General features: G+C 51.9%; 1 protein-coding gene across 1 annotated transcript; it reads left to right on the plus strand.

The window, feature by feature from the left end:
* Positions 1-228: 228 nt before the first annotated feature.
* NR2E3 (nuclear receptor subfamily 2 group E member 3) lies at positions 229-20,768 on the plus strand (the record flags this gene model as incomplete). Its single annotated transcript, XM_082734448.1, has 11 exons — positions 229-477; positions 3,661-3,953; positions 13,182-13,685; positions 15,413-15,507; positions 16,022-16,148; positions 16,331-16,434; positions 16,526-16,774; positions 16,862-17,037; positions 17,896-18,142; positions 18,397-18,502; positions 20,636-20,768. The coding sequence occupies 11 exons, from the start codon at positions 229-231 to the stop codon at positions 20,766-20,768; spliced, it is 2,283 nt and encodes a 760-aa protein (XP_082590574.1).
* Between the last annotated feature and the right edge of the window lie 2,521 nt (positions 20,769-23,289).

Here is a 23,289-nt window from a genome sequence, read left to right on the forward strand (position 1 = left end):
CTTTTGCCAAAAAATCCGGAGACTGAGGCTTAGGCTTACACCCTAACTTAACTCTGCCCCTGGGGAACTTACCTCTGAGGGGGGCTCTGGGACCCATGTGGCCCCAGTTCGTGGTCTCTAATGGAGGCAACACGCACCTAACAAGAAAGTGCTCTCAGCACAGAGCCACGCGAAGCCCAAATCCCCGCCCAATGCCGGCCCATCGTCAGGAGCTTTCTGCCCAAATCGATGTCGATTTGTGAGAATCAGCTGGAAAGCCCCAGCGAACTCGCTTCTAGCTGTCCAGGACTTCAGGAGAGCCTCCTGTGCCTGCCCCGTGGTCTCGAGTGGTCCTGCACGACCCCTGTGTGGAGGTGCTCTAAAAGCCACGCGCACACATGGCCAAACACTTGTCTACACAACCCCCTGGAGTGCCCGTCTCAGCGCTGGCAGATCGGGCCTGATATGCCCCTAGGCCCTATCCAAACCCTAGGCTGGGTATTCAGGCTTCCGTCCCCAGGGGCCTGTCCCCTAGGGCCCCAGACCAACACCCCAGGTGTCCACCTGCCACCCAGATGAAAACTGCCATGTGCAGCTGCACAGAACTCTGAGACCCGGAGAAACCTGCATGCCTCCCTGAGGCCACCCCAATATTCGGTGGCCTCCTGGTCACCAACCCGGAGCCTGACGTGCCCCATGATGCCTGTCCTCAACTCTGCCCCCTGGGGATCCCGCCTAAGCGCTGGCAGATTGGTCCTGCCATGCCCCTAGCCCCTAACCCTAATTCTAAGTTGGGTTTTAAGGCTTCTGTCCCAAGAGGCCTGGCCCCCAAGCCCTCCAGACTGGGGACCCCTGAGCCACAGCCTAGGACTCCGTCTGCCACCCAGGAGGATACTGTGCTGTTTGGAGCTCACAAACCCTCAGAGAGGGAGAAACCAGCATATATCCTCCCCAACCCCTGAGGCCACCCCCACCTTCAGTGCCACACTGGGCCACAGACACGGAGCCTGAGGCTCAGCCTGAGCCCCTCCCTCAACTCTGGCCCTGGAAAGCTCCCCTCAGCGGTGGGCCTCAGGGGAGACGAATGGGTCCGGCCAAGTTCCCACATGGCTGCAAAACACACGTGGCAAGAAAGTGCTCTGAAGAGCAGACGCGAGCGCGAGCGCTGCCGAATCAACACACAACGCCAGCCAATTCTCACGAGCTTTCTACCTAAAGCAATATCAATTTGGGCAAAATGCTCATAAGATTTGGCCAGAAACTTCTGGCAGAACTTGCTTCTGGCTGCGTGGGGCTTCAGGGAAGCCACCTGGGCCTGGCCAGAGGTCCCATGTGGTCGCGGCCTGAACCCTGCGAGAAAGCGTTCTAGAAGCCAGGAGCACGGGTGGCCAAACCCTCCCTCTACTCAGCCCCCTGGGGTTTCGTTTTCAGCGCTGGCAGATAGGGCCTGTCATGACCCTAGACCCTTTCCCGAACCCTAGGTTGGGTTTTCAGGCTTCTGTCCCCAGGGGCCTGTCCCCCAAGCCCTCCAGATTCGGGACCCCCAAGCCATACCCTAGGAGTCCACTTGCCACCCAGAGGGAAACTGTGCCGTTTGAAGCTGTGCAGAACCCTTCAGAGCCGGCGAAACCTGCATGCCCCCCCCCCCACCGAGAACAACCCCAACTCTGCAGCCCCCGGCTACAAAACCTGCAGCCTGACACGCCAACTGACCCCGCCTTCAACTCAGCACCCCAGGGAACCCGCCTCAGCAAAGCTCTGGGATCCCCTCCTTCTTCCAAAATTACACTGGCCCAAGCCGTTCATGAGAAAGGCAAAAGGCCGCCTCCTGAATGCTTAACGCCTCCTCTCCTCTCCTGTCCCATGTCTCTCCACTTCCCTTTGTACCTGGGCAAACTGGAAGGAACAAGTGAATGGAACATGTACGTGCTCTGAGATCTGAATCTTTCACGGCAGCTTTCTGAGGACTCCTTATTCAACAAGAAACTAGCGTATCCTACCACAGAGTGTTTGAAAACGATCGTCTGCAGAACAGGAGAGCGAAAATCACTCCATTTTTACCTCCCTCCTCGTGAAGCAGAACATGGTCTTCTTTCCTTCATTAACTTTAATTCCAATTCATTTCCATGCAGTGGTAATCCCTTTGCTTCAGGGGTAGGATTTCGTGATTCCTCACCTGTGTAGAACAGCCAGAGCTCATCACAACAGCCTCCCTAATAGCCATCACCCATTGAACCCTTCCCCCCACTCCCCTGCCCTCTAGCAACCCTCGGTGTGTGCTCTAAGACTGAGTCTGTTTCCTCCTTGGCCTTTCTCCCCTCACTATGTTCATCTGTTTTCTTTCTGAAAGTTCCATAGGAGTCAAGTCATAGGGTATTGGTCTTGTCCTACTGATTTTGCTGAGCTTAATCCACTCTAGATTGATCCACATCCTTGCAGATGGTAAAATTTCATTCTTTTTGACGCTGGGTCCTGTTTCATTGTATATAGATATAGTAGATATAGATATAGGTATAGATATAGATATAGGTATAGGTATATAACACATCTTCTCTCTCCTTTCTTCAGTGAATGGACATTGGGACTCCTCCATAGTTTCGCTTTTGTTGGTAACGTTGCTATAAACATCACTGTGCTTGTGCCCCTTTGAATGTGCATTTTTTTGCCCTTTGGGTAATACCTAGGACTGCATTTGCTGGATCCGAGGGTTATTCAGTTTTTAGCTTTTGGAGGAACCACCATATTCTTTTTTTTTTTTTTTTACCACCATACTCTTTTCTAGAGTCCCTGCAACAGCTCGCATGCCCAGCGACAGTGCAGCCGGGTTCTGCTTTAAGCAGAACATTTCCTGCCAGCAATTTCCTAAGGAGGAAATGGAAAACCTGTGACCTATGGAATAACATGACTCCCCCAGCATCAGGCAGGAAATCCACCCCAGGGTTCCTGACGCCAAGCCCTTTGAAGCCATCAGCATGCCTCTATCCAGGAGAATTCCTAAAAACTCTCCTTCTAACCTCACCACCCACAAAACTGGGTGTCCCTGGCCCGAGTTCCCCGGATGATTGCAACACACACCTAGCCAGAAAGCGTTCTCAACAGTGGGCGCCAATGTGGCCTGAATCACTGCACAACACTGGCCAATTCTCATGAGCTTTGTGCCCCAGTCGATATGGATTTGGGCAGAAAGTTCATGCAAATTGGCGAGAAACCCCAAGTGAACTCCCTTCCGGTTGTGTGGGCCTTCAGAGGAGCCTCCTGTGCCTGGCCCAAGATCCTGAGCAGTCGCGGCCCAACCCTTCGAGAAAGCACTCTAAAAGCCAGGAACACGCGTGGCCAAATCCTCCCTCCCCTCAGCCCCCTGGGGTGCTGGTCTCAGCGCAGGCAGATGGGGCCGGCCATGCCCCTGGGCCCTAAGCCGAACCCTAGGTTGGGTTCTCAGGCTTCCGTCCACAGAGGCCAGTCCCCCAAGCCCTCCAGACTGGGGACCCCTGAGCTATACCACAGGACTCCGCCTGCCACCCAGAAGGAAACCAAGCCCTTGGGAACTGCAGGAAACACTCAGAGCGGGAGAAAGCTCCTTGCCCACCTCAGGCCACCCTCACCTTCGGCGCCCCATTCTGCCAAAAGTAGCCAGAGCCTGAGGCTCAGGCTCACACCCTAACTCAACTCTGTCTCTGGGAGCTCGCCTCTGCGGGGGGCCTCTGGGAGCAGTGTGGGCCCGGTGCGGTCTCCCATGCCCGCAACGCACACCTAGGGGAAAGCGCTCTCAGCACAGGCCCGGCGCACGGCTGGAATGGCCACTCAATGCCGGCCAATTCTTACAAGCTTTCTGCCCAAATCCATGTCGATCTGGGTGGAATGCTCCGAGAATTGGCCGGAAAGCCCCCAGCGAAATCGCTTCTGGCAGTGGGGGGCTTCGGGGAAGCCTTCCGTCCCTGCCCCGGGTCCCCGCGTGGTGTCGCCCAAAGCCTACGGTAAAGTGCTCTAAAGGGTGGGCGCACACGCTGCCCTGGTCTTCTCCGAATGCCAGCCACACCTGCCCTCCACTCAGCCCCTGCCCTACCTCCTTCCCTGGAGTCTGCCTCAGCCTCGGCAGGTGGGGCCTGACATGCCCCAGGCCCAAACCCTAACCCTGGGTTGGGTTCTCAGGCTTCTATCCCCAGAGGCCTGGCCCTCAAGTCCTCCAGATTGGGACCCCTGAGCCATATCGCAGGACTCCACCTGCCACCCAGGAGGAAACCGTGCCCTTGGGAGCTTCAGGAAACAAAACGGGAGAAACCTGCTCACCCACCTCAGGCCACACTCAGGCCCACGGGCAGCCCGCTTCTCTGACACTTACCCACAAAGACACCCTCGCACCGCTGCCTCCAGGGAAAACGCTTTAAGGAGCCACCTGAGTTTGCCTTGTTGCTTCCCCAGTCACTATGATCTTTCACTCATTCCACAAGGATTTACTCTGCTGGATGCTCTGCTAGGCGCCGAATATGTAGCAGTCTAACAAGCGGAATAAGACTGCCCTCGGAGAGCTCATGCGCTAACGGGGGTGGCCGAAATTAAAGACACGAACAGGTGACTTCTGCATGGCATGGCAGGTGTGATATGTGTTGTGGGAAACCACAAAGCTGGGAAGACGGATGAGGTGTGGTGGAGAGGGGCAGGAGGTGATGTGGTTTTGGAATGTTGATGAGATTCAGAGCCAATGGCCAAGAAAGAATTCTGGAGACATCTTTGGTGCAAAAAAGGTGACTTTGTTAAAGCACAGGGACAGGACCCTGGGGCAGAAAGAGAAGCATCAGGTGATTCCAAATAGCTTTCCGGGTGCTGCCTCGCTGGTCACCCCGCAGGGGGTGACACCCTGCCCCCCCCCCCGACCTGCTGCAAGAGGTGGGCGAGCAGTCAAGGCAGCAAAGGGCTGGTCATCACCCACCCATGCAGGTCTTCATGAAGGTCACCAGGGCGCCTCCCTGACCGAGGCCCCCGACAGGTAGGTCCAACATGGATTCGGGAATGTTCAGCTCATTTATTCTGGTGATGACCAAACTCTGGGGATAACGACAGGCAGGTCTATGTCCAGAAAGTTCTCTGGCTGCCAGGCTCAGGGCATCTGCTCTCCATCATCACTCGGACCCTCTCCCGGGTGATCTCAGTCATCCCCTCCTGCACAAGCTGCTCAGAACCCTCTCCAGCTTTCCTGTCTCCATGGCGCCAAGCAGTCAACACCCTCGTCCCCTCCGTGTCTTCCGACTTCTTCCCCTAACATCTAAGTGAGATGGGATCTCTTGGACCGAGCTGTGTTTTTGCCTAATTTCGTTTTTTCATCCTCCCCGCAACCAATACAGTTATGACAGGACAAAGGTACTGCCCAAGTCCTAACAGAAAATGTCCTTTGTTCTCAATGCACCCCCCCCCAACCCCTGTTAACCTGGCCCCGGAGGCAATCGCTTCTAAAATACAGAAAATCATATTCCTGCTAATTGGTCCATCACATAAGCTCTTCTTTGATGCTCTGGTAGAAAAACACAGCTTGCATCACACACTGGGTGACTTTGCCGGGATTCATCACTAAAAAAGATTTTCAATCCTCTGCCTGATGTTGAGAGTACTGAAGACTTTTCTTTTCCTTTTCTGTAATTTCAAAGAAGAAATTTCCCAGTCTCTCACGCTAGAACTTGGAGAGGGAAACAGTCCTCGGAGCAAAGCTTTTCTCACGGAGTAACACCTACCCCTTGCGGCCTTTCTGGTTATTGCACGTAGATGGCGCTATACCTCTACTACTCTGACTAGGGCTACCGTCACTGTCCTCAGGGATCTTCTATCCCAGAGAGCTTGAGAAGTCCTCTAACTCCATTTCCTGTCTTCAAACAGGTAAGGTTTCTTAGCGCCACTATTTCTTTATCGTACCAGCCCAGAGAGGTTAAGAGGCTTCTCCGATGTCACACAGCAAATATGTGGAGTATCTTACCTCAGGATCCTGCAATCCTCTGACTGCTTTTTATGAAGAGGAAATCCTTCTTCAAACTAAATTCTGCCAATTATAAAAAACACAAATGCGGAGGTGTTCTGAGTAAAGTGTACGCCCCTTTGCTCAGCGCACCTTGGGACTGCTTCCCTGGTGAATCCATGTGGAAACATCGTTGGAACCGGGGAAGGATCCCTAGGAAAATGTCCTTCAGTTCTGAGGTAGTTTATATGACCAGTTTTCTGTTCTGGCCAGACAAGTCCCTTTTATTAAAACACATTCTTTTCTTATCTCGATTATTAGCAACTCTTCATTTTTACGTCTCTCTTCCCAAGAGAATATCTAAGTTGATTGGTTTGCAATTTCAAGTAAATGTGGTTTTTTTAAAAAAAGATTTTAATTATTTATTTGACAGACAGAGATCACAAGTAGACAGAGGCAGGCAGAGAGAGAGAGGAGGAAGCAGACTCCTTGCTGAGCAGAGAGCCCGATGCGGGGCTCTAACCCAGGACCCTGGGATCATGACCTGAGCCGAAGGCAGAGGCTTTAACCCACTGAGCCACCCAGATGCCCCTCAAGTAAATGTTTTAAACCTCCAGTGACAGAAACGAGGGCAACATTGGCCTTGGGTAGGGGGGTGACAGCAGCAGGAAGGAAGAGCATCCCCCGCTCCAGACTGTGGCCCGGGAGCAGCTGGGTCTGAGGCAGTGAGAGGATTCTAGCAGAGGCAGGAGAAGAGGGTCAGAGAAAGGAGCAGCAAACTGTGGGGAGGTGGGGGAAGCTTTCAGTTACGCAGTCAGTCAGCCGTTGAACAGATCAGGCTGATTCCACACATCAAACCCTTAAACAAGAGCGACGAGATCTCTGACCTCGTAAAGCTTATGGTCTAGCTGGAGAAGACAAACACTAACAACAAAACACAGATGAGTGGGATAGTTTCTGATCGTGATTCTGGAATGTGGGGAGCAACGTTAGAGAGTCTGGCCTGAGGGGAGGCACTGGGCCGCCTCTTCAAGTGTGAGAGAGAGTAAGCTAGCTGGAGGAAGAGAGAAAGCAGACATGTCAAGCAAAGGGTACACGCTTCCGGTTATAAGAGGAGTATGTCCTGGGGATGGAAGGCACAGAATGGTGTCTATAGTGACAAGGACCATTCTATATACTTGGAAGATGCTAAATGTTCTCATGTGAGGCAGTAGAGGTCTTAGCTAACGCTTCTGTGGTAATCATTCCACAATACCTATGTATCAAATCAAATTGGCACATTGTACACCTAAACTTACACGATATTATAGGTTGGTTGTACCTTAATGAAGCTGGAAAATTTTAATATAAGTAAATAAATAAGTCACAAAATAGCACCATAACTTTCTTTTTTTTTTAAAGCCAGGCACTCAACTCAGTTAGAAAGCCAAGGGCCCTGCTGCCTTTAACTCCTTCCAGGAGGGGGCGCTGATGTGTGTACTGCAGCACCTGGAATTTTCCACTGTGGCATCACCCTCTTCAACTTAGCTCCTCAAAAACTACATAGCAAGATCAAAATGATCAGTGAAGACCGATTTAGGGCAGAGGTGGTGGAAGAAAGGGGAGAAAAAGAGAAGATTTAGGCCAGAGAGTATGTCCAAAGTCATCGACCACATTTTTTTTGTTTCAGTTGTTGTTGAAAATATGCGTGTTTTTAAATAAATGTTTTATTATATAAAACTTCAATCACAAAACAAAATCATAGAGATAATCGTTCAGTGAAATACCATGGACCCATCTCCCACATCGGCAACCACCAACTTTATTCTTTCTGTCTTCATATACTTCCTTCGTCGGGTCACTTGTTTATTAAACAAAATTTTTGTGCTGTCATTTTTAAAAAGCGAATCCAAGACACTGAATCATTTCACCAGTAAATACTTTAGGATATGTCTCTAATGGACCAGGATTCTTTTTCATTACGCAGAGCACAATACCATTGTCATAACAAGTTAAATTTAATACAATTCCTTAACATATTTGTTTTTTAATACATTTTACATGACATAATACATAATACATGACATTTTCCATATAACCCCTTCCAAGGGCAGAAGAATAGCCATCTTGGAAATGGGCCATAATTTATTCCGTTAAAATACATACTTAGCTATTCTGAATGCATACTGACTGAAACCAACATCTTGATCTCTCAGTGTGGTGTCTGTGTAAAGAAATCCTACTAAAAAGCAGGTCTTTCAGACCCCTTGGAAGGTAACTGGGGAGCCAGAACAGCATATGCGAAGTCCCTGCTCTTGTGGGAGTCTGTTGTGATGGGGATCCGGTAGACCTTTGCACGCCGGCTCACGGGGCGGGCCCCCTCCCATCCCATTCCATCTTAGAACTGCTTGGAGCCTATGCATTTTCTAAAATGTTCTAAAGAATACATCCCTCATTTCTGTGGGGAGGCACTGGGTATCTGTTACCTCAGTTGAGCATTTTCACCAAATTAATAAATATAGCTAATAAGTAAGGTCAGAAAATACAGTTACGTCAATATCAAAAGTCAGGAAGGTAAATGTGCCAAGTTTATGTTTGAATACTGATCAACTAAATCGTTCTTTCTGGACAAATTCTAGAAGCCTGTGGAGCTGTCACAACGTTGTCTGGGATCTCAAGATTAAACCACAACTGACATAGGCAGAGACAGCATTTTTGTGCCAATATAGCAAATCTCAGCCCACCTTCATCACAGGATGGCCTGGTTCTCACCACACACACACACACACTCACAGCTTCATACATGCACACTACAAGTCACCCCCAGTCATTTTTTTTAAAACTGTTTAAAAAGATTTTATTTACTTATTTGACAGAGAGACCCAGAGAGAGAAGGAACAGAAACAGGGGGAGTAGGAGAGGGAGAATCAGGCTTCCCACCAAGCAGGGAGCCTGATGCGTCCAGGGATCCCTAGTCATTCCTGCTGCAGCCCCAGAGGCATCCCATTGAAAGCAAACACAGAAAACCAAGACGTTTTCTGGAAAATAATCCTTTTCCTTTTCTCTATAAATTTTATTGCAGTTTGAATCGAACAATCTGCATCTCCTAGAAAAGCTGAGAAGAGAAATGTAGTTCAAAATGGCTTTCCATAGCCCAAAATACCTTCCGTTTTCTTTCAACTTACCTGGATACAGAACGTGTCTGGAGGAGATTTTCTTTACTAAATGTATGAAGGTGGTTTTTGTCAATATGATATTCTCATTTTTGTTCCCTTACGTTTGGGCAGATGCATTCTTCTAAAATAACCACTTTACCTGCCTGGGTTTGAGTCCCAGGTCTGTCACCTACTAACTCTGTGTCGCTAAACCTCTCTGTCATTCTTGTTGGTAAAGGGAGGATAATAGTGATAATGCCTGTCGGATGGTGGTGGTATGAGGACCGAATAAGTTCTCACAGACCAACATTCAGAACCATGGCTGCTACATAACCATTTCCTTCTTTTTTTTTTTTTTTTTAAGATTTTATGTATTTATTTGACAGACAGAGATCACAAGTAGGCAGAGAGGCAGGCAGAGAGACAGGAAGGGGAGCTGGCTCCCCACTAAGCAGAGAGCCAGATGTGGGCCTCGATCCCAAGACCCTGGGATCATGACCTGAGCCGAGGGCAGAGGCTTTAACCCACTGAGCCCCATACATAACAATTTTTTAATAAATATCTGCCATTGTTATTATTATTACTATAGGTCATATTTACTTCAAATTAGCCAGTCTCTTTCAAAAACATGAGAAAGCCTTATCTTGATTACAGTTATAATACATGTCCATTATTAAATATCCAAACAACATAGAAAAATACAAAGGAGAAAAGAATAGTAAAATTCGCCTTCAGAGAAACCTCTGTCAACACTTTGAGCATCCTTCCAGAGAGTTCCAGTGTCTGCATACCGAAGGTAGTATTACATGCCTGATGGCCGGGGGCTCCTCGTGGACATTTGTCTTGGGCAGTGTTTCCGGCATCTGTGAAAACAGACTTGGTGAACTGTGTCCAAGAGGGCAGGAAATAACATGGCTTAGACCAGTGGTTCTCAATCAAGAACAATTCTGCCCCTCGGGGGACATTTTTGGCAATGTTGGGAGATGTTTTTGGTTGTCACCACTGGGGAGAAGGGACTGCCCTGGCATCTAGCAGGGAGAGGTCAGGAATGCTGCTAAACATCCTACAAAGCACAGGACAGCCCCCACAACAGAGAATATTCTGGCTCAAAATGCCAATAGGACCCAAGTTGAAAAACCCTGCCTAAGGTTGTTTCATATCTAGGAGATGATAAATATTAGAACCAGGAGGGTCAGTCAGCTAGAATACACTGGCCTGGTTATCCCTTTTGTTAAACTTCCAAAACACTTCTGTACTGGTTTTCAAAGAGCTGCCCACAGCCGGGGTTCCCCCTGCCAGGACCCTTCCCCAGCCTCCAGCACAGGCCCCAGCACAGCGTAGAAGGTTCTAGAGCTGGTGCAGGGAAGGGGCGCCTCCAAGACCAGGCTTCCCCCAACTGCAACCGCTCTGATGAGGCAGGACTCAGGCCTGCCTCGCTCTTCGGTTCGAGATTCTAGCCCTCCCCTCGGTTAATGAGGGAACGAAATTGAAACTTCTCATTTTCACAGAGAAATGCTTAACAATTTCTTCACAAATATTTCCTTTTTTTTTTTTTTTTAAGATTTTACTTATTTACTTAACAGAGAGAGAGAGAGAGATCACAAGTAGTCAGAGAGGCAGGCAGAGAGAGAGGAGGAAGCAGGCTCCCCGCTGAGCAGAGAGCCCGATGCGGGACTCGATCCCAGGACCCTGAGATCATGACCTGAGCTGAAGGCAGTGGCTTTAACCCACTGAGCCACCCAGGCGCCCCGAATAAATAAAATCTTTAAAAAAAAAAAAAGCTTTATTTTATCCTGCTTACAATTATAATACGAGTTGATTATTAAACATCCAAACACAATAGCAACGTTTCTGTTTGTGGTGACAACTTTTGCTTGTCTTATCTTTATACTAGACACGGGAGAAGCTCACCTCTAGGGGCACGGGGGTGGGGGACAAAGTCAAACAGATATCCTTCATGCCAGTCACCTAGGACAAAGGAGGAAGGGGGTCAGCCCCAGTGTGGGGCTGCAGATCAGATGCCGGGGTCCGAGACAGACTGCCTTTTGTCTGCTCCCCTAGGACAGAAGGAGGAGCCTCTCCAGCTCTGCTCAAACCTTTAAAATGATTCTGGAGGAAGGACTTCACAAGCCAAGGGCTGGGAAAACTATGCCGGGGAAGATCTGATTATTTCTAAATGTTATCTTGAAAAGAAAAGAAAGAGGCTTTGTTGAGAAACTCTGCTGCTGGTATCTGCCTCTGGGAGTCCTGAACCTTCCACTCACCATTCTAGAGAAAGAAACTATTGATGGACTGAGGTCCTACCAAGGAGAAAGGAGTTCCGTGATCTTTGGCCAGCAACTCCCTTTGCTGAGCCGCATGAAACCAAGCATGCTGTTTTGCAGCCGGCTTTCCAGTTGAAACACTGTGGGCGTGTTTCCCTGTAAATGAATATAGAAATGCCACCATTTGCAATGACTGCCTAGCATTCCACTGTCGGGATGGAGCTTCTGGGGTGTAGCCCGTTGTCTACAGATGGGTGTTTTACTAAAATTGCTGCAGGGACCAGCCCTATAATTAAATCTTTGTGAGATTTTCCATGGGATAGTTTCCTGAGGTCCAGAGCCCACAAGCGCATCACTGGCTATCTCTTCTCCCAGATCCCAAAGATCCATGGGTGGGGAATAAAGAGACTTTTTAAGAAACCCCAGAAAATATGTTACCAGGACCAAATGCCACAAATGAGGCTTGCCCCAAACTGGAAGCCCGAGGCTCCTGGACTGTGGTGTTCAGTCCAGCCAACCTGACCTCATCCCAGAACCATTCCTCCTCACTCCGACAACACCAAGGGCAATTCTCTAGGGCTGGGACCCAGTGACAGAGGATATGACTGGCCCCAGACAGTTTGGGGCAGGGGGCTTTACTGGCCGGAAGAAAGTCAGACCTGCAACCTTTCTCATCCATCCCCCACTGCCTGCCCTACCTGCCCCAGACCTCCAGGGAGTCAGGGAAGTTGCTGACCTGTCCCCTGGGGGAATAATTGTATTAGTGATAAGGTGGCCTCTGGTGGCTTCGTCAGCAGATTCAAGGCTTTGGGCTGGGTAATCCTCTGGCGTCTGCCCCAGCAGCTGGTGGTCACAAATCGGGAGAGAGCCACTACCCCAGCCCTGCTGGGCTGTCTGTCATCCGGCACCATATAGGCTCTGGCTGGGCCTGAGCCCAGAACAGAGGGTCAGGGTGACAGAGGACCCGGGCTGAAATCAACATAATAAAGTCCAAACCGCAGACAAACAGGCATGTCAAACACCGCTAGTGTTTTTATTCTGATGGATTTATTTTTCGCCATTCTAAGTAACACATACCCACTACTGATGGTCAGGAAAAGAAAAACAAGTTAAAAATGGGCTACTGTGGGGCGCCAGGGTGGCTCAGTCATTAAGCATCTGCCTTCGGCTCAAGTCATGTTCTCAGGGTCCTGGGATCAAGCCCCACATCGGGCTCCCTGATCAGCGGGAGTCTGCTTCTTCCTCTCCCACTCTCCCTGCTGTGTTCTCTCTCTCACCGTCTCTCTGTCAAATAAATAAATAAAATATTTTTAAAAAATAAAATAAAAGGGCTACCGTGTGCTAAGTGCCTTCTCATCTACATGCTCTGAACCCAGTCCCTGGAACCTTCCATTGGCTGAGGAGAGGAAGGTGACCTGGGCTGAGATCCAACCCTGAGGACAAGATCCAGCCCTGGGCCCTGGAATTTCTACCCCTCCCACCCCCACCTTCTGCTGCTCAAGCCAAAGAAATGGCCAGCCTTGTGTGGAAGGTGCCCAGCGGGAAAGCAGGAGCTTGGGAACCAGACACTAGGTTCAAACTCCTAGCTCCACCCCAAGGCTCCTCTCCCCTCTCTGCAGCTGTGTGGCCAGAAGCGATTTGCCTCACCTCTCAGAGACTCCAGTTTCCTCACCTGTGGGTTGAGGTTTGCTGTGAGGTTTGGGTATCATGGAGTGTTGGCGTAAGCACTCTTCTTGCTTGCTTTGTCCTTCCTACTCTTGGCGATGCAAAGGCGTCTGAGGACACTTGACCTGCACGATGGCGCCGTCCTCGAATCCTCCCCTTCCCTTTCTCCCATGACCCACGCTGCCCTGATTTTCCCAGCGGCTCTTCCTTGGCCCAGACCTCCAGGTTCAAGGCCCTCAGCTCAGCCTTGGGCACCTTCCTCCCTGATGCCCATGTATGCTCAGAGCTGCCCCTCGATCCAGGGGCTTCGGTGACCATCTCCGTGGACAAGGTGGGGACGGGCTGGTTGAGGTGTGTGGAGTTGGTCTCCACACCTGAACTCTGGGTGGGTCTGTGGGGAGAAGCTCCAGCCCAGACCCAGGCAGAGGTGAAGGGGTCATGGAAGCCAGGCGTGTGTGCGAGATCGTCCAAGGAGAGGTGTAAAAGTCCTCTGGGCCCCGCTCTGGGGCACCTTGAGGTGATGACCATTCAGAGTGGGGACAAAGAAGGTGAAGACATGCTCCAGAAGTGGGAGAGACAAGCTTTGGGAAAGAGGGACCCATCCATCAAGTTCAAGGGATATGCCTGTGCCTGCGGAGGTGAGGGGGAGCTGGAGACTGTGCAGAGGAGGGCTCTGAGGGCTGCCTGTCAGGAGGGGTGCAGGTGAGCACAGAAGCAGGGGAGGTCAGGTGCGGGACCTCCACCTGGCGGCCTCGATCTTCTGAGGCCCCAGAAAGCGGATTACCCCACAAAGTCCCTCGAGCTGACTTCCCAAATCCCCAGTAGTGCTTCTCTGTCACAGTGAGGGTTAACCCCACTTACAAAAAGGCCCTGCCCCTCCCCCTCTGTCCCCTTCACTCCATGATCCTTCCAGAAATTTCTCACTGTTCCTCTCCCCCTTGGGCTCTAAGCCTGGGCCAAGCGCTGCCCCTCACCCCCGGAAGTGAGCAGGTCTGCCGAGGGTAGGTGGTGCCCTCCCGACCAACCCCAGGGCTGCTCTGTCCTGGGCAGGGAGGGGTGGGGGTGAGCATGGGGGTGGGGACAGAGAAGCAGGGAAAGGAAAGGCAAATTTCCTGAGGCTTGCTCTGTGACCTTCTCAGAGAAATCATCATCATAACTGCCCCTATCGTGTATTATGCTCTTACTGAGTACTGGGCTCTGAAACTTTCGATACCCCTTTTCACAGACATGGAAACTGAAGCTCAGAAAGGCTAAATCACGTGCTCAGGGCTGGGCCGTGTGACTGGCCTGAGTGGGAGCAGGGATTGAAATTTGGCGCTGTCTGGTCTCTCTCCACACTCCCTCTTGGATTGGTCCAAGGAGGCCCAGGCTCCTCCTTTGGCCTCCTCATCTCACAATTACACTGGGCTTGAGCTGGGAAGATGGGGTTTGGGGACAGCAGAGAGGTCAGCCTGCCTGGGAAGGTGAGGCAGGGTCGGGGAAAGGAAGGGAGGCCACCCAATTGCCTGGAGCCAGGCTCAGAGGCTGTGTTCTCACGCCCTCCCCTGTCCTGAGAGCCCTGCTCCCCAGCAACCTACAGCTTCTTCCGCTCCTCCTAGACCTGAAGGAGACTCTCCATCTTGGGCCCCAGGCCCTCCTGCCTCCAGGCCAGCCCCAGACCCTACAGGAGACCCTTTCTTAGTGTGATGGGACCCACCTCCATGCTAGATATGTGGGGAGAACCCTTCCAGGATCTGAGGGTCCTGGGCCCTACGTGGTTCCTTATCAAGGGCTCAGGTGGGAACCTGAGGGTGGAAAGCGGAAGCCACAGTGAACACTGAACCTCACACGCACCCACTTGACACACAGCTCCCAGATATGCACTTGTTCCCAGACACACGCCAAGCAGCTCAAAAAGACTTAAAGTCCTGGGGAACCAGGAATCTACACCTCCCTTCAAGATTTGGCATTGGAGGGCCAGTAGGCTGAGAGCACAGAGCAGAGGGGACCAGGAACACTGGGCAGCAAGGGGGTGGTAGCGAGGGGGGGCAGCGGGACCCATGGGCCCCGGGGGCACCTTGGTAACGCTGCAGGTGTGGCTGGTTGATCCCCTGTGGAGACAGTAAAGATTAAGAGGATCATAAGCTGCGTCCAGCACTGCCCTGGGAGAAATCTCCTAGAGCCAGAGCCGCTGCTGTGAGGGGAAGTTGGGGCAGCTCTGAGTTTAGACAGACGGAGAGACAGGAGACAAGGGGACAGACAGGAGAGGCTTGGGAGGGAGGGAGACCACCAGGGCCATGGAGGGGGAGAAGAAGTAGGAGACAGGAGCACCAAGAGAGGGACAGAGGTCCAAAGAGAAAGGCTGAGGCTAGGCCCACTCGGGAGGCCTCCTTCCAGAAGGAAGGTGAAAGCTGCCCTGGGACGCGCTAGCCCTGGGCCCACTGCCCTAGCGCGAGCTCCAGCATGGCTGCGGCTGGGACAGCCACTGTGGCTGCTTCCAGGAAGGAGTCTCCCGGCAGATGGGGCCTGGGAGACCAGCCGGCAGGTAGGGCTTTCCTGGAGGTAGGGTCTGGGCCCTTGGGGAGTGCAGTGTGGACCCGAGGTTGGCAGGGACCGTATAAGGAGCTCCGAGGGCTGTGGCCAAGAGTGAGGGACCAGGCCAGCACACTCAGAATCCTAGAAAGGCAGGGGTCAGCAGAGCCAGGATGGGACAGCTGAATTGATGGGAAAAGAAAGGAGAGAGAAGCATTCTTCTGGGTCTGGCCTAAGAGCTCCCCCCGGGGTGTGTGGTCCTGGAGGTTTATGTGGGATGAGGAGCCTGAGGCCACCTGCAGCCAGGAACGGGGGATGGGCCAGCAGGCGCATGCAGAGAATGGACCTGGGTTGCAAAGCGGAGGGAGGGGAGAAGCTGGCTGGGAGGGTGGCAGGGTGCGGTGTCTGGATGAGCTGGATGAGAGGCCGGGGTGTGTGTACTGTGTGTGGGGATTGGGAATGGGACTGGGTGGGGAGAAGGGCTCGCTGCAAAGGGGGAGTGACCCAGCCCGGCCCCTGCCCCTTAGGCGTGGGTCCCTCGCTGCAGTGTCGCGTGTGTGGAGACAGCAGCAGCGGGAAGCACTACGGCATCTATGCCTGCAACGGTTGCAGCGGCTTCTTCAAGCGGAGTGTGCGGCGGAGGCTCATCTACCGGTGGGGGGAGGGCAAGACCCCTGCCCGCAATGCCCCCCCGCCCCGCCCCCGCCCCTGTGGGACCCAGGAGGGCTGCAGGATGCTCTGGGAAAAAGGGGCTGGGCCAAACATATCCAAACCCACAGTCCTGGGCCTTGATGGGTGGGACGCTGACACCAGGGTGGGTACCCTTCTGCCGGCAGGTGCCAGGTGGGGGCGGGGATGTGCCCGGTGGACAAGGCCCACAGGAACCAGTGCCAGGCCTGCCGGCTGAAGAAGTGCTTGCAGGAGGGCATGAACCAGGACGGTGAGTCGGGCCCCCGACCCAGAGAAGAGTGACAAAGAGACAGCGGTCCAAGACCGAGGAGGGGTGGTCCTGACCCTTCCTGCCTCCCCAGCTGTGCAGAATGAACGCCAGCCACGAAGCACGGCCCAGGTCCGGCTGGCCGGCATGGAATCAGACGCAGAGACCCGGCTGGAGCCCCTGGTGGCCCCCCTGGCCCCAGCAGGGCCCAGCCCGCGGGACCCCATGCCTGTTTCTGCAGCCAGAGCCCTGGGGCCTGGGGCCCTCACCCCGCCCGGGCACCACCACTTCTTGACCAGCCTTATCACAGCCGAAACATGTGCTAAGCTGGAGCCAGAGGATGGTAAGTGGGAGGGCAAACTGGGGCCCTGAGCAGCCCCTGTCCCTGCCACAGACTAGGGGTTAATGTCCCCATCTCCTCCTCCAACAGCCGATGAGAATATTGATGTCACCAGCAATGATCCCGAGTTTCCCTCATCCCCATACTCCTCCTCATCACCCTGTGGCCTGGACAGCATCCATGAGACATCAGCTCGCCTTCTCTTTATGGCTGTCAAGTGGGCCAAGAACCTGCCTGTGTTCTCCAACCTGCCCTTCCGCGATCAGGTATGTGTGTGTTGTGGGATGCACTTGATTCAGCTGGGTTGGGAGGGCATACACCCCTGTGCAGGTGATGATAGGAGGTGCCCGGAGCTCAGGGCTGGCGGCAGTTGGAGGCACGTGTCTCTGAGTCAGTGTTGGTCAGGGATCCATGTCTCAGGGATGTGACCATTGGGGGCGAGCCCATCTCTGGGCAGAGGGGAGCATGGTCTCTTGGGGATGATGTTGGCTAGGGCCACACAGGGTTTTGAAGGTAGTGCCTGTGACCCCCTGGGTCTTCTCTCCTCCTGGAGTACCTCTGTGTGTGACAGGGCAGTCTGCATTCCCACAGTAGTGCAGTAGTGCACGTGGGAGACTCTGGTGCTCTCTAGGAGCACAGATGACTGTGACTTCAGGGCTCGAGTTCCCACCTAACCTTTTCACCTATAGGACTTCCCTCTGAGCTTATGTGTCATGATAAACCCAGGAAGAGAGGCGCACTGAGGGTCTCAGCCCTTGGCCAGTGCCTTGGATGGAGCCGCTCAGAGGTCAGGCTGAGTCTCCTGAGCTCGCTCAGCTCGGACGCCCGTGGGGACTGTCCCTGCAGCTGCCCAACTTCCATGGCTCTAGGCTTTCCTAAATGTTCCAGTTGAGGCTCTGGAGGGAATGCATAGAGTGTCTTGGAGCCTAGGCATTTGGACCAGATCAGACCAAATCTCAGAGCCCCAGGGCCCCTGGGTCAATGTCAGATGGAGGTCAGGAGATGGTCTGGGTATCCAGGAACAGCCCTTCCTTTCCTAGCGCCCCAGAGAAGGTAGCAGAGGCTCAGCCTAAGCCACAGATGTTGCATCTCAGCCATCATGCTCATTCTTTCTTTGAGCACAGGTGATTCTGCTGGAAGAGGCATGGAGTGAACTCTTCCTCCTCGGGGCCATACAGTGGTCTCTGCCTCTGGACAGCTGCCCTCTGCTGGCACCGCCTCAGGCCTCCACTGCCGGCAGCTCCCAGGGCCGGTTGGCACTGGCCGGTGCCGAGAGTCGCATCCTGCAAGAGACAATCTCAAGGTTCCGAGCGCTGGCGGTGGACCCCACAGAGTTCGCCTGCATGAAGGCCCTGGTCCTCTTCAAACCAGGTCCCTGAGTCTTTGCCCAAGCCTTACAGAAATGTGGTTGGGGGTTAAAGAATGGGAATTCCGGTGATTTCCTTCTGCCTCTCCTTCTGCCTCCACCACCCCACATGGGCCCGGGGTGTGAAGGCTTCCTCCCTAGGGAGCAGGAGGAGCGAGGTGCAGGGCTGGCCTCACCCCTCCTGAGGGTGCTGGCTGACTGCGATGGGGGCGGGCAGGGCGCCCTGGGAGAAGAGCTCACTGCCGGTGCATCTCTCCAGAAACTCGGGGCCTGAAGGATCCTGAGCACGTGGAGGCGTTGCAGGACCAGTCCCAAGTGATGCTGAGCCAGCACAGCAAGGCGCACCACCCCAGCCAGCCCGTGAGGTGACCTGAGCACGAGCCTTCCTGCCCATCTGTCCCTTCACCTCTTTACCCTCCCCCAACCCCCACCTCTTTGACACTGTCTCTGGTGTCACTGATTAGATGGCCCAAAGGTCTGACTTCAACCAAGCATGAATCCAGCATCCCCTGTGTGCCAGGTTGCAGGAGTGGGGACCAAAATGAGCAGAAGACAAAGTTGCTGCCTCCCCTGGATGCCCAGCACAGTGACCCCATTCCAGCTGAGGACCACCCCATCAGATAGTGAGGGTTCAGATACCTATGTCTCTATGTATTTCTACAGATACCTAGGACAGGAGGCCAGTCTGGAAGGTGTAACAGATTGCTGCCAGTGAGAAGGTGGGAGACTAAGCTAGGACAGCGTTCGTGGGCCGGCCTGTCCAGGACTTTGAATGCCAGCTGAAGGCCGTATGTGATTTGGTAGGCAGAGGGGAGTCACTGCGGGTTTTTGAGCAGGAGGGTGTTGTATGCAGAGCTAGAGTGAGTCCAGAGTACACGATCAGGGAGGGAAGCACACACTGCCAGCTTCCAGGGGAGTGGAGGGGAGTCCTGCTCTCTGGGAGTGGCTATAGGGAATGGAAGGGAGAGAACAGTTGCAGGGGCCTCCAGGAGTCAGAACGCGTCTGACTTGGCACTTGGATGGATGTAAGGAGCAAAAGAGGATGTGCTATTTGGGAGAAGCGGGAATCAAGAAAAGGAAAGTCAGGGAGCGCCTGGGTGGCTCAGTGGGTTAAAGCCTCTGCCTTGGGCTCAGGTCGTGATCCCAGGGTCCTGCATCGGGCTCTCTGCTCAGCGGGGAGCCTGCTTCCTCCTCTCTCTGACTGCCTCTCTGCCTACTTGTGATCTCTGTCTGTCAAGTAAATAAATAAAATCTTAAAAAAAAAAAAAAGGAAAGTCAGGAGGAAGATGCAGTTTTGAGGGAACATGATCAGGTCTGTTGGAGCTGCAGGGGAGCATCTCCTAGGGATGCACTTGGCTAAGCCACACGCATGGATGAGAGCCTGCCCGTGGCTGGGTTTGGGGGCGGTAGCTACAGAGAGGCTGAGAGCGTGGCCAGTGGTTACTCACTAAATTTAATTTCACACCCACTAGGGGATGAATTCCTGCAGTTTGAAAAACAGTTTCTGTACTTGACTTTCTGGTTACTTCTTTCTGAAACTCAAACAAGCAGGAAGGAACAAGTGAGAGGTGCACAACTTCTCTGTCCCACCCACTTGGCACTTGGAAAAGAAAGAAAGCCCTTGGGTTGGAAAAAAAAAAAAGGTCCTGCAAATAACTGGGAGATAGGGAAGGCCTCCCACACACCTCCACGGTGGGAGTTGAGTGTGGAGCTGGCCCACTGGAAGTGGCCTCCTTGATGTTGAGCACTGACCTCTGCTGATCCCTCCCATCTCTCTTTTGGGGCTTCACCTACTTTCTCGGCACTGGGGACCCTTGATTAGCAAATGGTTTGATTGATTGATTGATCAATTCACTCATTCATTCATTCACTCATTCACTCATTTGGCTCCACACCTAGTGTGGATTGCAAGGTGGGGCTGGAACTCGTGACCTGAGATCAAGACCTGAGCTGAGATCAAGAGTCAACTTGAGCCCTTTTTAAAAAAAAATTTTTTTTTCTCTCTCTCATCCACAAAAATTACACTTCCACTTCAGAACTCTTTCACTAATGGCTACTCTAGGGGGCTCATGGAGGCGAATTTAGATTCTTACTCAATTATACATCTCATAATTATACTAAGAATCATATAAATGATTAGCACATTTTATATAACATTAATATAGCTTATTATTAATATAACATAATCTTTGCACACAATAAACAGTATTTATTTGCTATTTTTATCCCACTGACTACATGACTTATGCTCAGAAGCTGGTAATAAACTGATGGTGGGCACCTGGGTGGCTCAGTGGCTTAAGCCTCTGCCTTCGGCTCAGGTCATGATCTCAGGGTCCTGGGACGGAGCCCCACATTGGGCTCTCTGCTCAGCAGGGAGCCTGCTTCTCTGCCTGCCTCTCTGCCTACTTGTGATGTCATTCTCTGTCAAATAAATTAAAACAAAACAAAACAAAACACACACACAAAAAACTGATGGTGTCCTCTCTCCTGTTCAGGTTTGGGAAGTTGCTCCTGCTTCTCCCGTCTTTGAGGTTTATCACTTCTGAACGAGTTGAGTTACTCTTTTTCCGCAAGACCATAGGGAATACTCCAATGGAAAAGCTCCTTTGTGATATGTTCAAAAACTGAAAGAGGTGGCTGTAAAATGGGTGCAACTACTCTGGAAAACAGTCTACTGAAGCCACTCATTCACCTGTCCTGTGACCCAGCAATTCCCCCGTAGGTATGTATACCAAGCAGAAATGTCCACCAAAAGATATAATTAAAAATGTTCACAGCAGGGGGTTCTTGGGTGGCTCAGTCGTTAAGCATCTGCCTTTGGCTCAGGTCATGATCCCGGGGTCCTGGGATCTAGCCTCACATTGGGCTCCCTGCTCAGTGGGGAGCCTGCTTCTCCCTCTCCCACTCCTTCTGCTTGTGTTCCCTTTCTCACTGTGTCTCTATCAAGTAAATAAGTAAAATCTTAAAAAAATTCACAGCAGCTTTATTCAGAAGAGCCCCTAACTGTATGTGGGCGGTAGGATGAATTAATAAGTTGTGGTAGATTCATTTAATGGAAAGCAGCAATCAAGAATGAATGGCCAATACATGTGATAACGTGGATGAATGTCACAGATGTAAAGGTAGAGTGAAAGAACTTTGCCAAGCACAGCTTCTGCTTATACAAAATGGGTGGACAGGCCAGACAAACTAGATGGCAGAAGCGGGAATTGTGTTTGCCTCCGGGGTTGGGAGTTGGGGTGGTTGGGAAGGGGCCCAGAGGAGCCCTCTGGTGGCTAGAAATGTTCTTGATGTTAACCTAGGTGGTGGTTTCAAATTTACTCATTCCTAAAAATTGAGCCGCGCACTTAAGATTTGTGCATTTTACTGTATTATACTCAATAAAGTGGGGAAAAAATAAAACCAAAAAACAAATGGGTTAAAGGCTCTCCATTGAGGGGCCCCTGGGTCAAAGCCTCTGCCTTTGGCTCAGGTCATGGATCCCAGGGTCCAGGGATAGAGCCCTGCATCGGGCTCTCTGCTCAGCAGGGAGCCTGCTTCCCCCTCTCTCTCTGACTGCCTCTCTGCCTACTTGTGATCTCTGTCTGTCAAATAAATAAATAAAATCGTTAAAAAAAAGAAAAAGGCTCTCCATTGAAAGACACTGAAGGAATGAGCACAGGCTCTTGTGTTCCACCTGGTTTCTATGTCACGGCAGAGTCCAGGGGCAACAAATCAAGCCCAGCTGCAAAATCTCCCACAGGAGTCAAAACCCGCCTCTCTCCAGACGGGGTCCCGCCCCCTGGAGAACACACTGACTGCCTCAGTGTTTCCCTTCCTGTCCTTCCTCACCCTTCTATAAACAAAGGTAGGCACATCCAACTCAATGCCAGGCACCTACAGACACGTTTTTTAGAAGGGGAATCTCTATCACTTCTTAAGTCCTTATGGAGAGAAGCTCAGACAAACCTCCTCTTTTGCAAAGGCAGACCCAAAAGACCTAGGAGATAATAGTAAAGCAACAAAGTAAACGTGTGTGGGACTTGAGGATAACCCAGGCAGTGAATGGAGTGCTGAATGGGTATTGTTATTCAATCCTTAGATTAGCTCTGGGACTGGACCAGTCACCCCCAATGATAAGTGAAAAAAAACAAAACAAAACAAAACTGAGGCTTGGAGAGAACCTGAACCCTGGTGTGACTCTACTTAACTCCCCCTAACTCTGGCACTGCCATTCCCACCCCCTCAAAGGCCCCCCCACCCTGCCCCTGGAATGGCTGAACGATTTTGTTGTATTTCCTGTCCTCCAAGAAGAAATGCTTGAAGTCAAAAGTAGAAGGTCATGTGAGGAATCTGAAATCCTAGGGGTTTCTTGCCCTTTGGCCTATGTATGAATTCTCCCAGCTCACAGAGATATCGGGCCTTGATAGAAGGATGTGGTTCAGGACACTCTGCTCTAGAAATGACACCAGCTGGGCTGGTGCCTGAGAAGGAAAGAGTATGGCAAGTATGGTCCAGCTTGAGCCCTTTCCACTTGAGCACTTAAGCTAGTCTTTATTTTCTTTATATACAGATATAGATATATAGATACAGATAGAGCGGGGATGGGTGGCAGAGGAAGAGGGAGAGAGAGGGAGAATCCCAAGCAGTCTCTATGCCCAGCAGAGAGCCTGATGCAGGGCTCAATCCCATGACCCTGAGACCACGACTGGAGCCAAAATCAAGAGTCGGACCCCCCAACTGACTGTGCCACCCAGGTGCCCCATATTCTTGATGTTCTAAAAGCACCAGACTTGCCTGTTATTCGAGCCATCTAATGTCTATAATACCATTATACTATCCAGTTCCCTATCAAGAGTTTTCATCCATAAGGTTGAAAGGCCTGCATATAGAAAGCCTGAGCAAAGGCACTGTGGCAAGAAAGAAGGCTGAAATAGGGCCAGATAGGCCCTGGACATCTATCTACTCTAGTCATGCATCTCAGAACATAGGTGTGCAGAGTGGCCTACTGAAGTTCATGTGCTGTTACTGGATGTGTGAGCACAGCAATTCTATACCAGGGGAGATTGTTTGGGATCTCCAGGAGAAAGTCTTGGAGAAATAGACAAGGTACATAGGCAAGATGGCACATTTCTTGCCTGCATTAGCTGCTGTCAACCTGGCATCAATA

Source organism: Mustela nivalis, assembly GCF_964662115.1.
Source record: "Mustela nivalis genome assembly, chromosome: 6".
Taxonomy (NCBI): Eukaryota; Metazoa; Chordata; class Mammalia; order Carnivora; family Mustelidae; genus Mustela; species Mustela nivalis.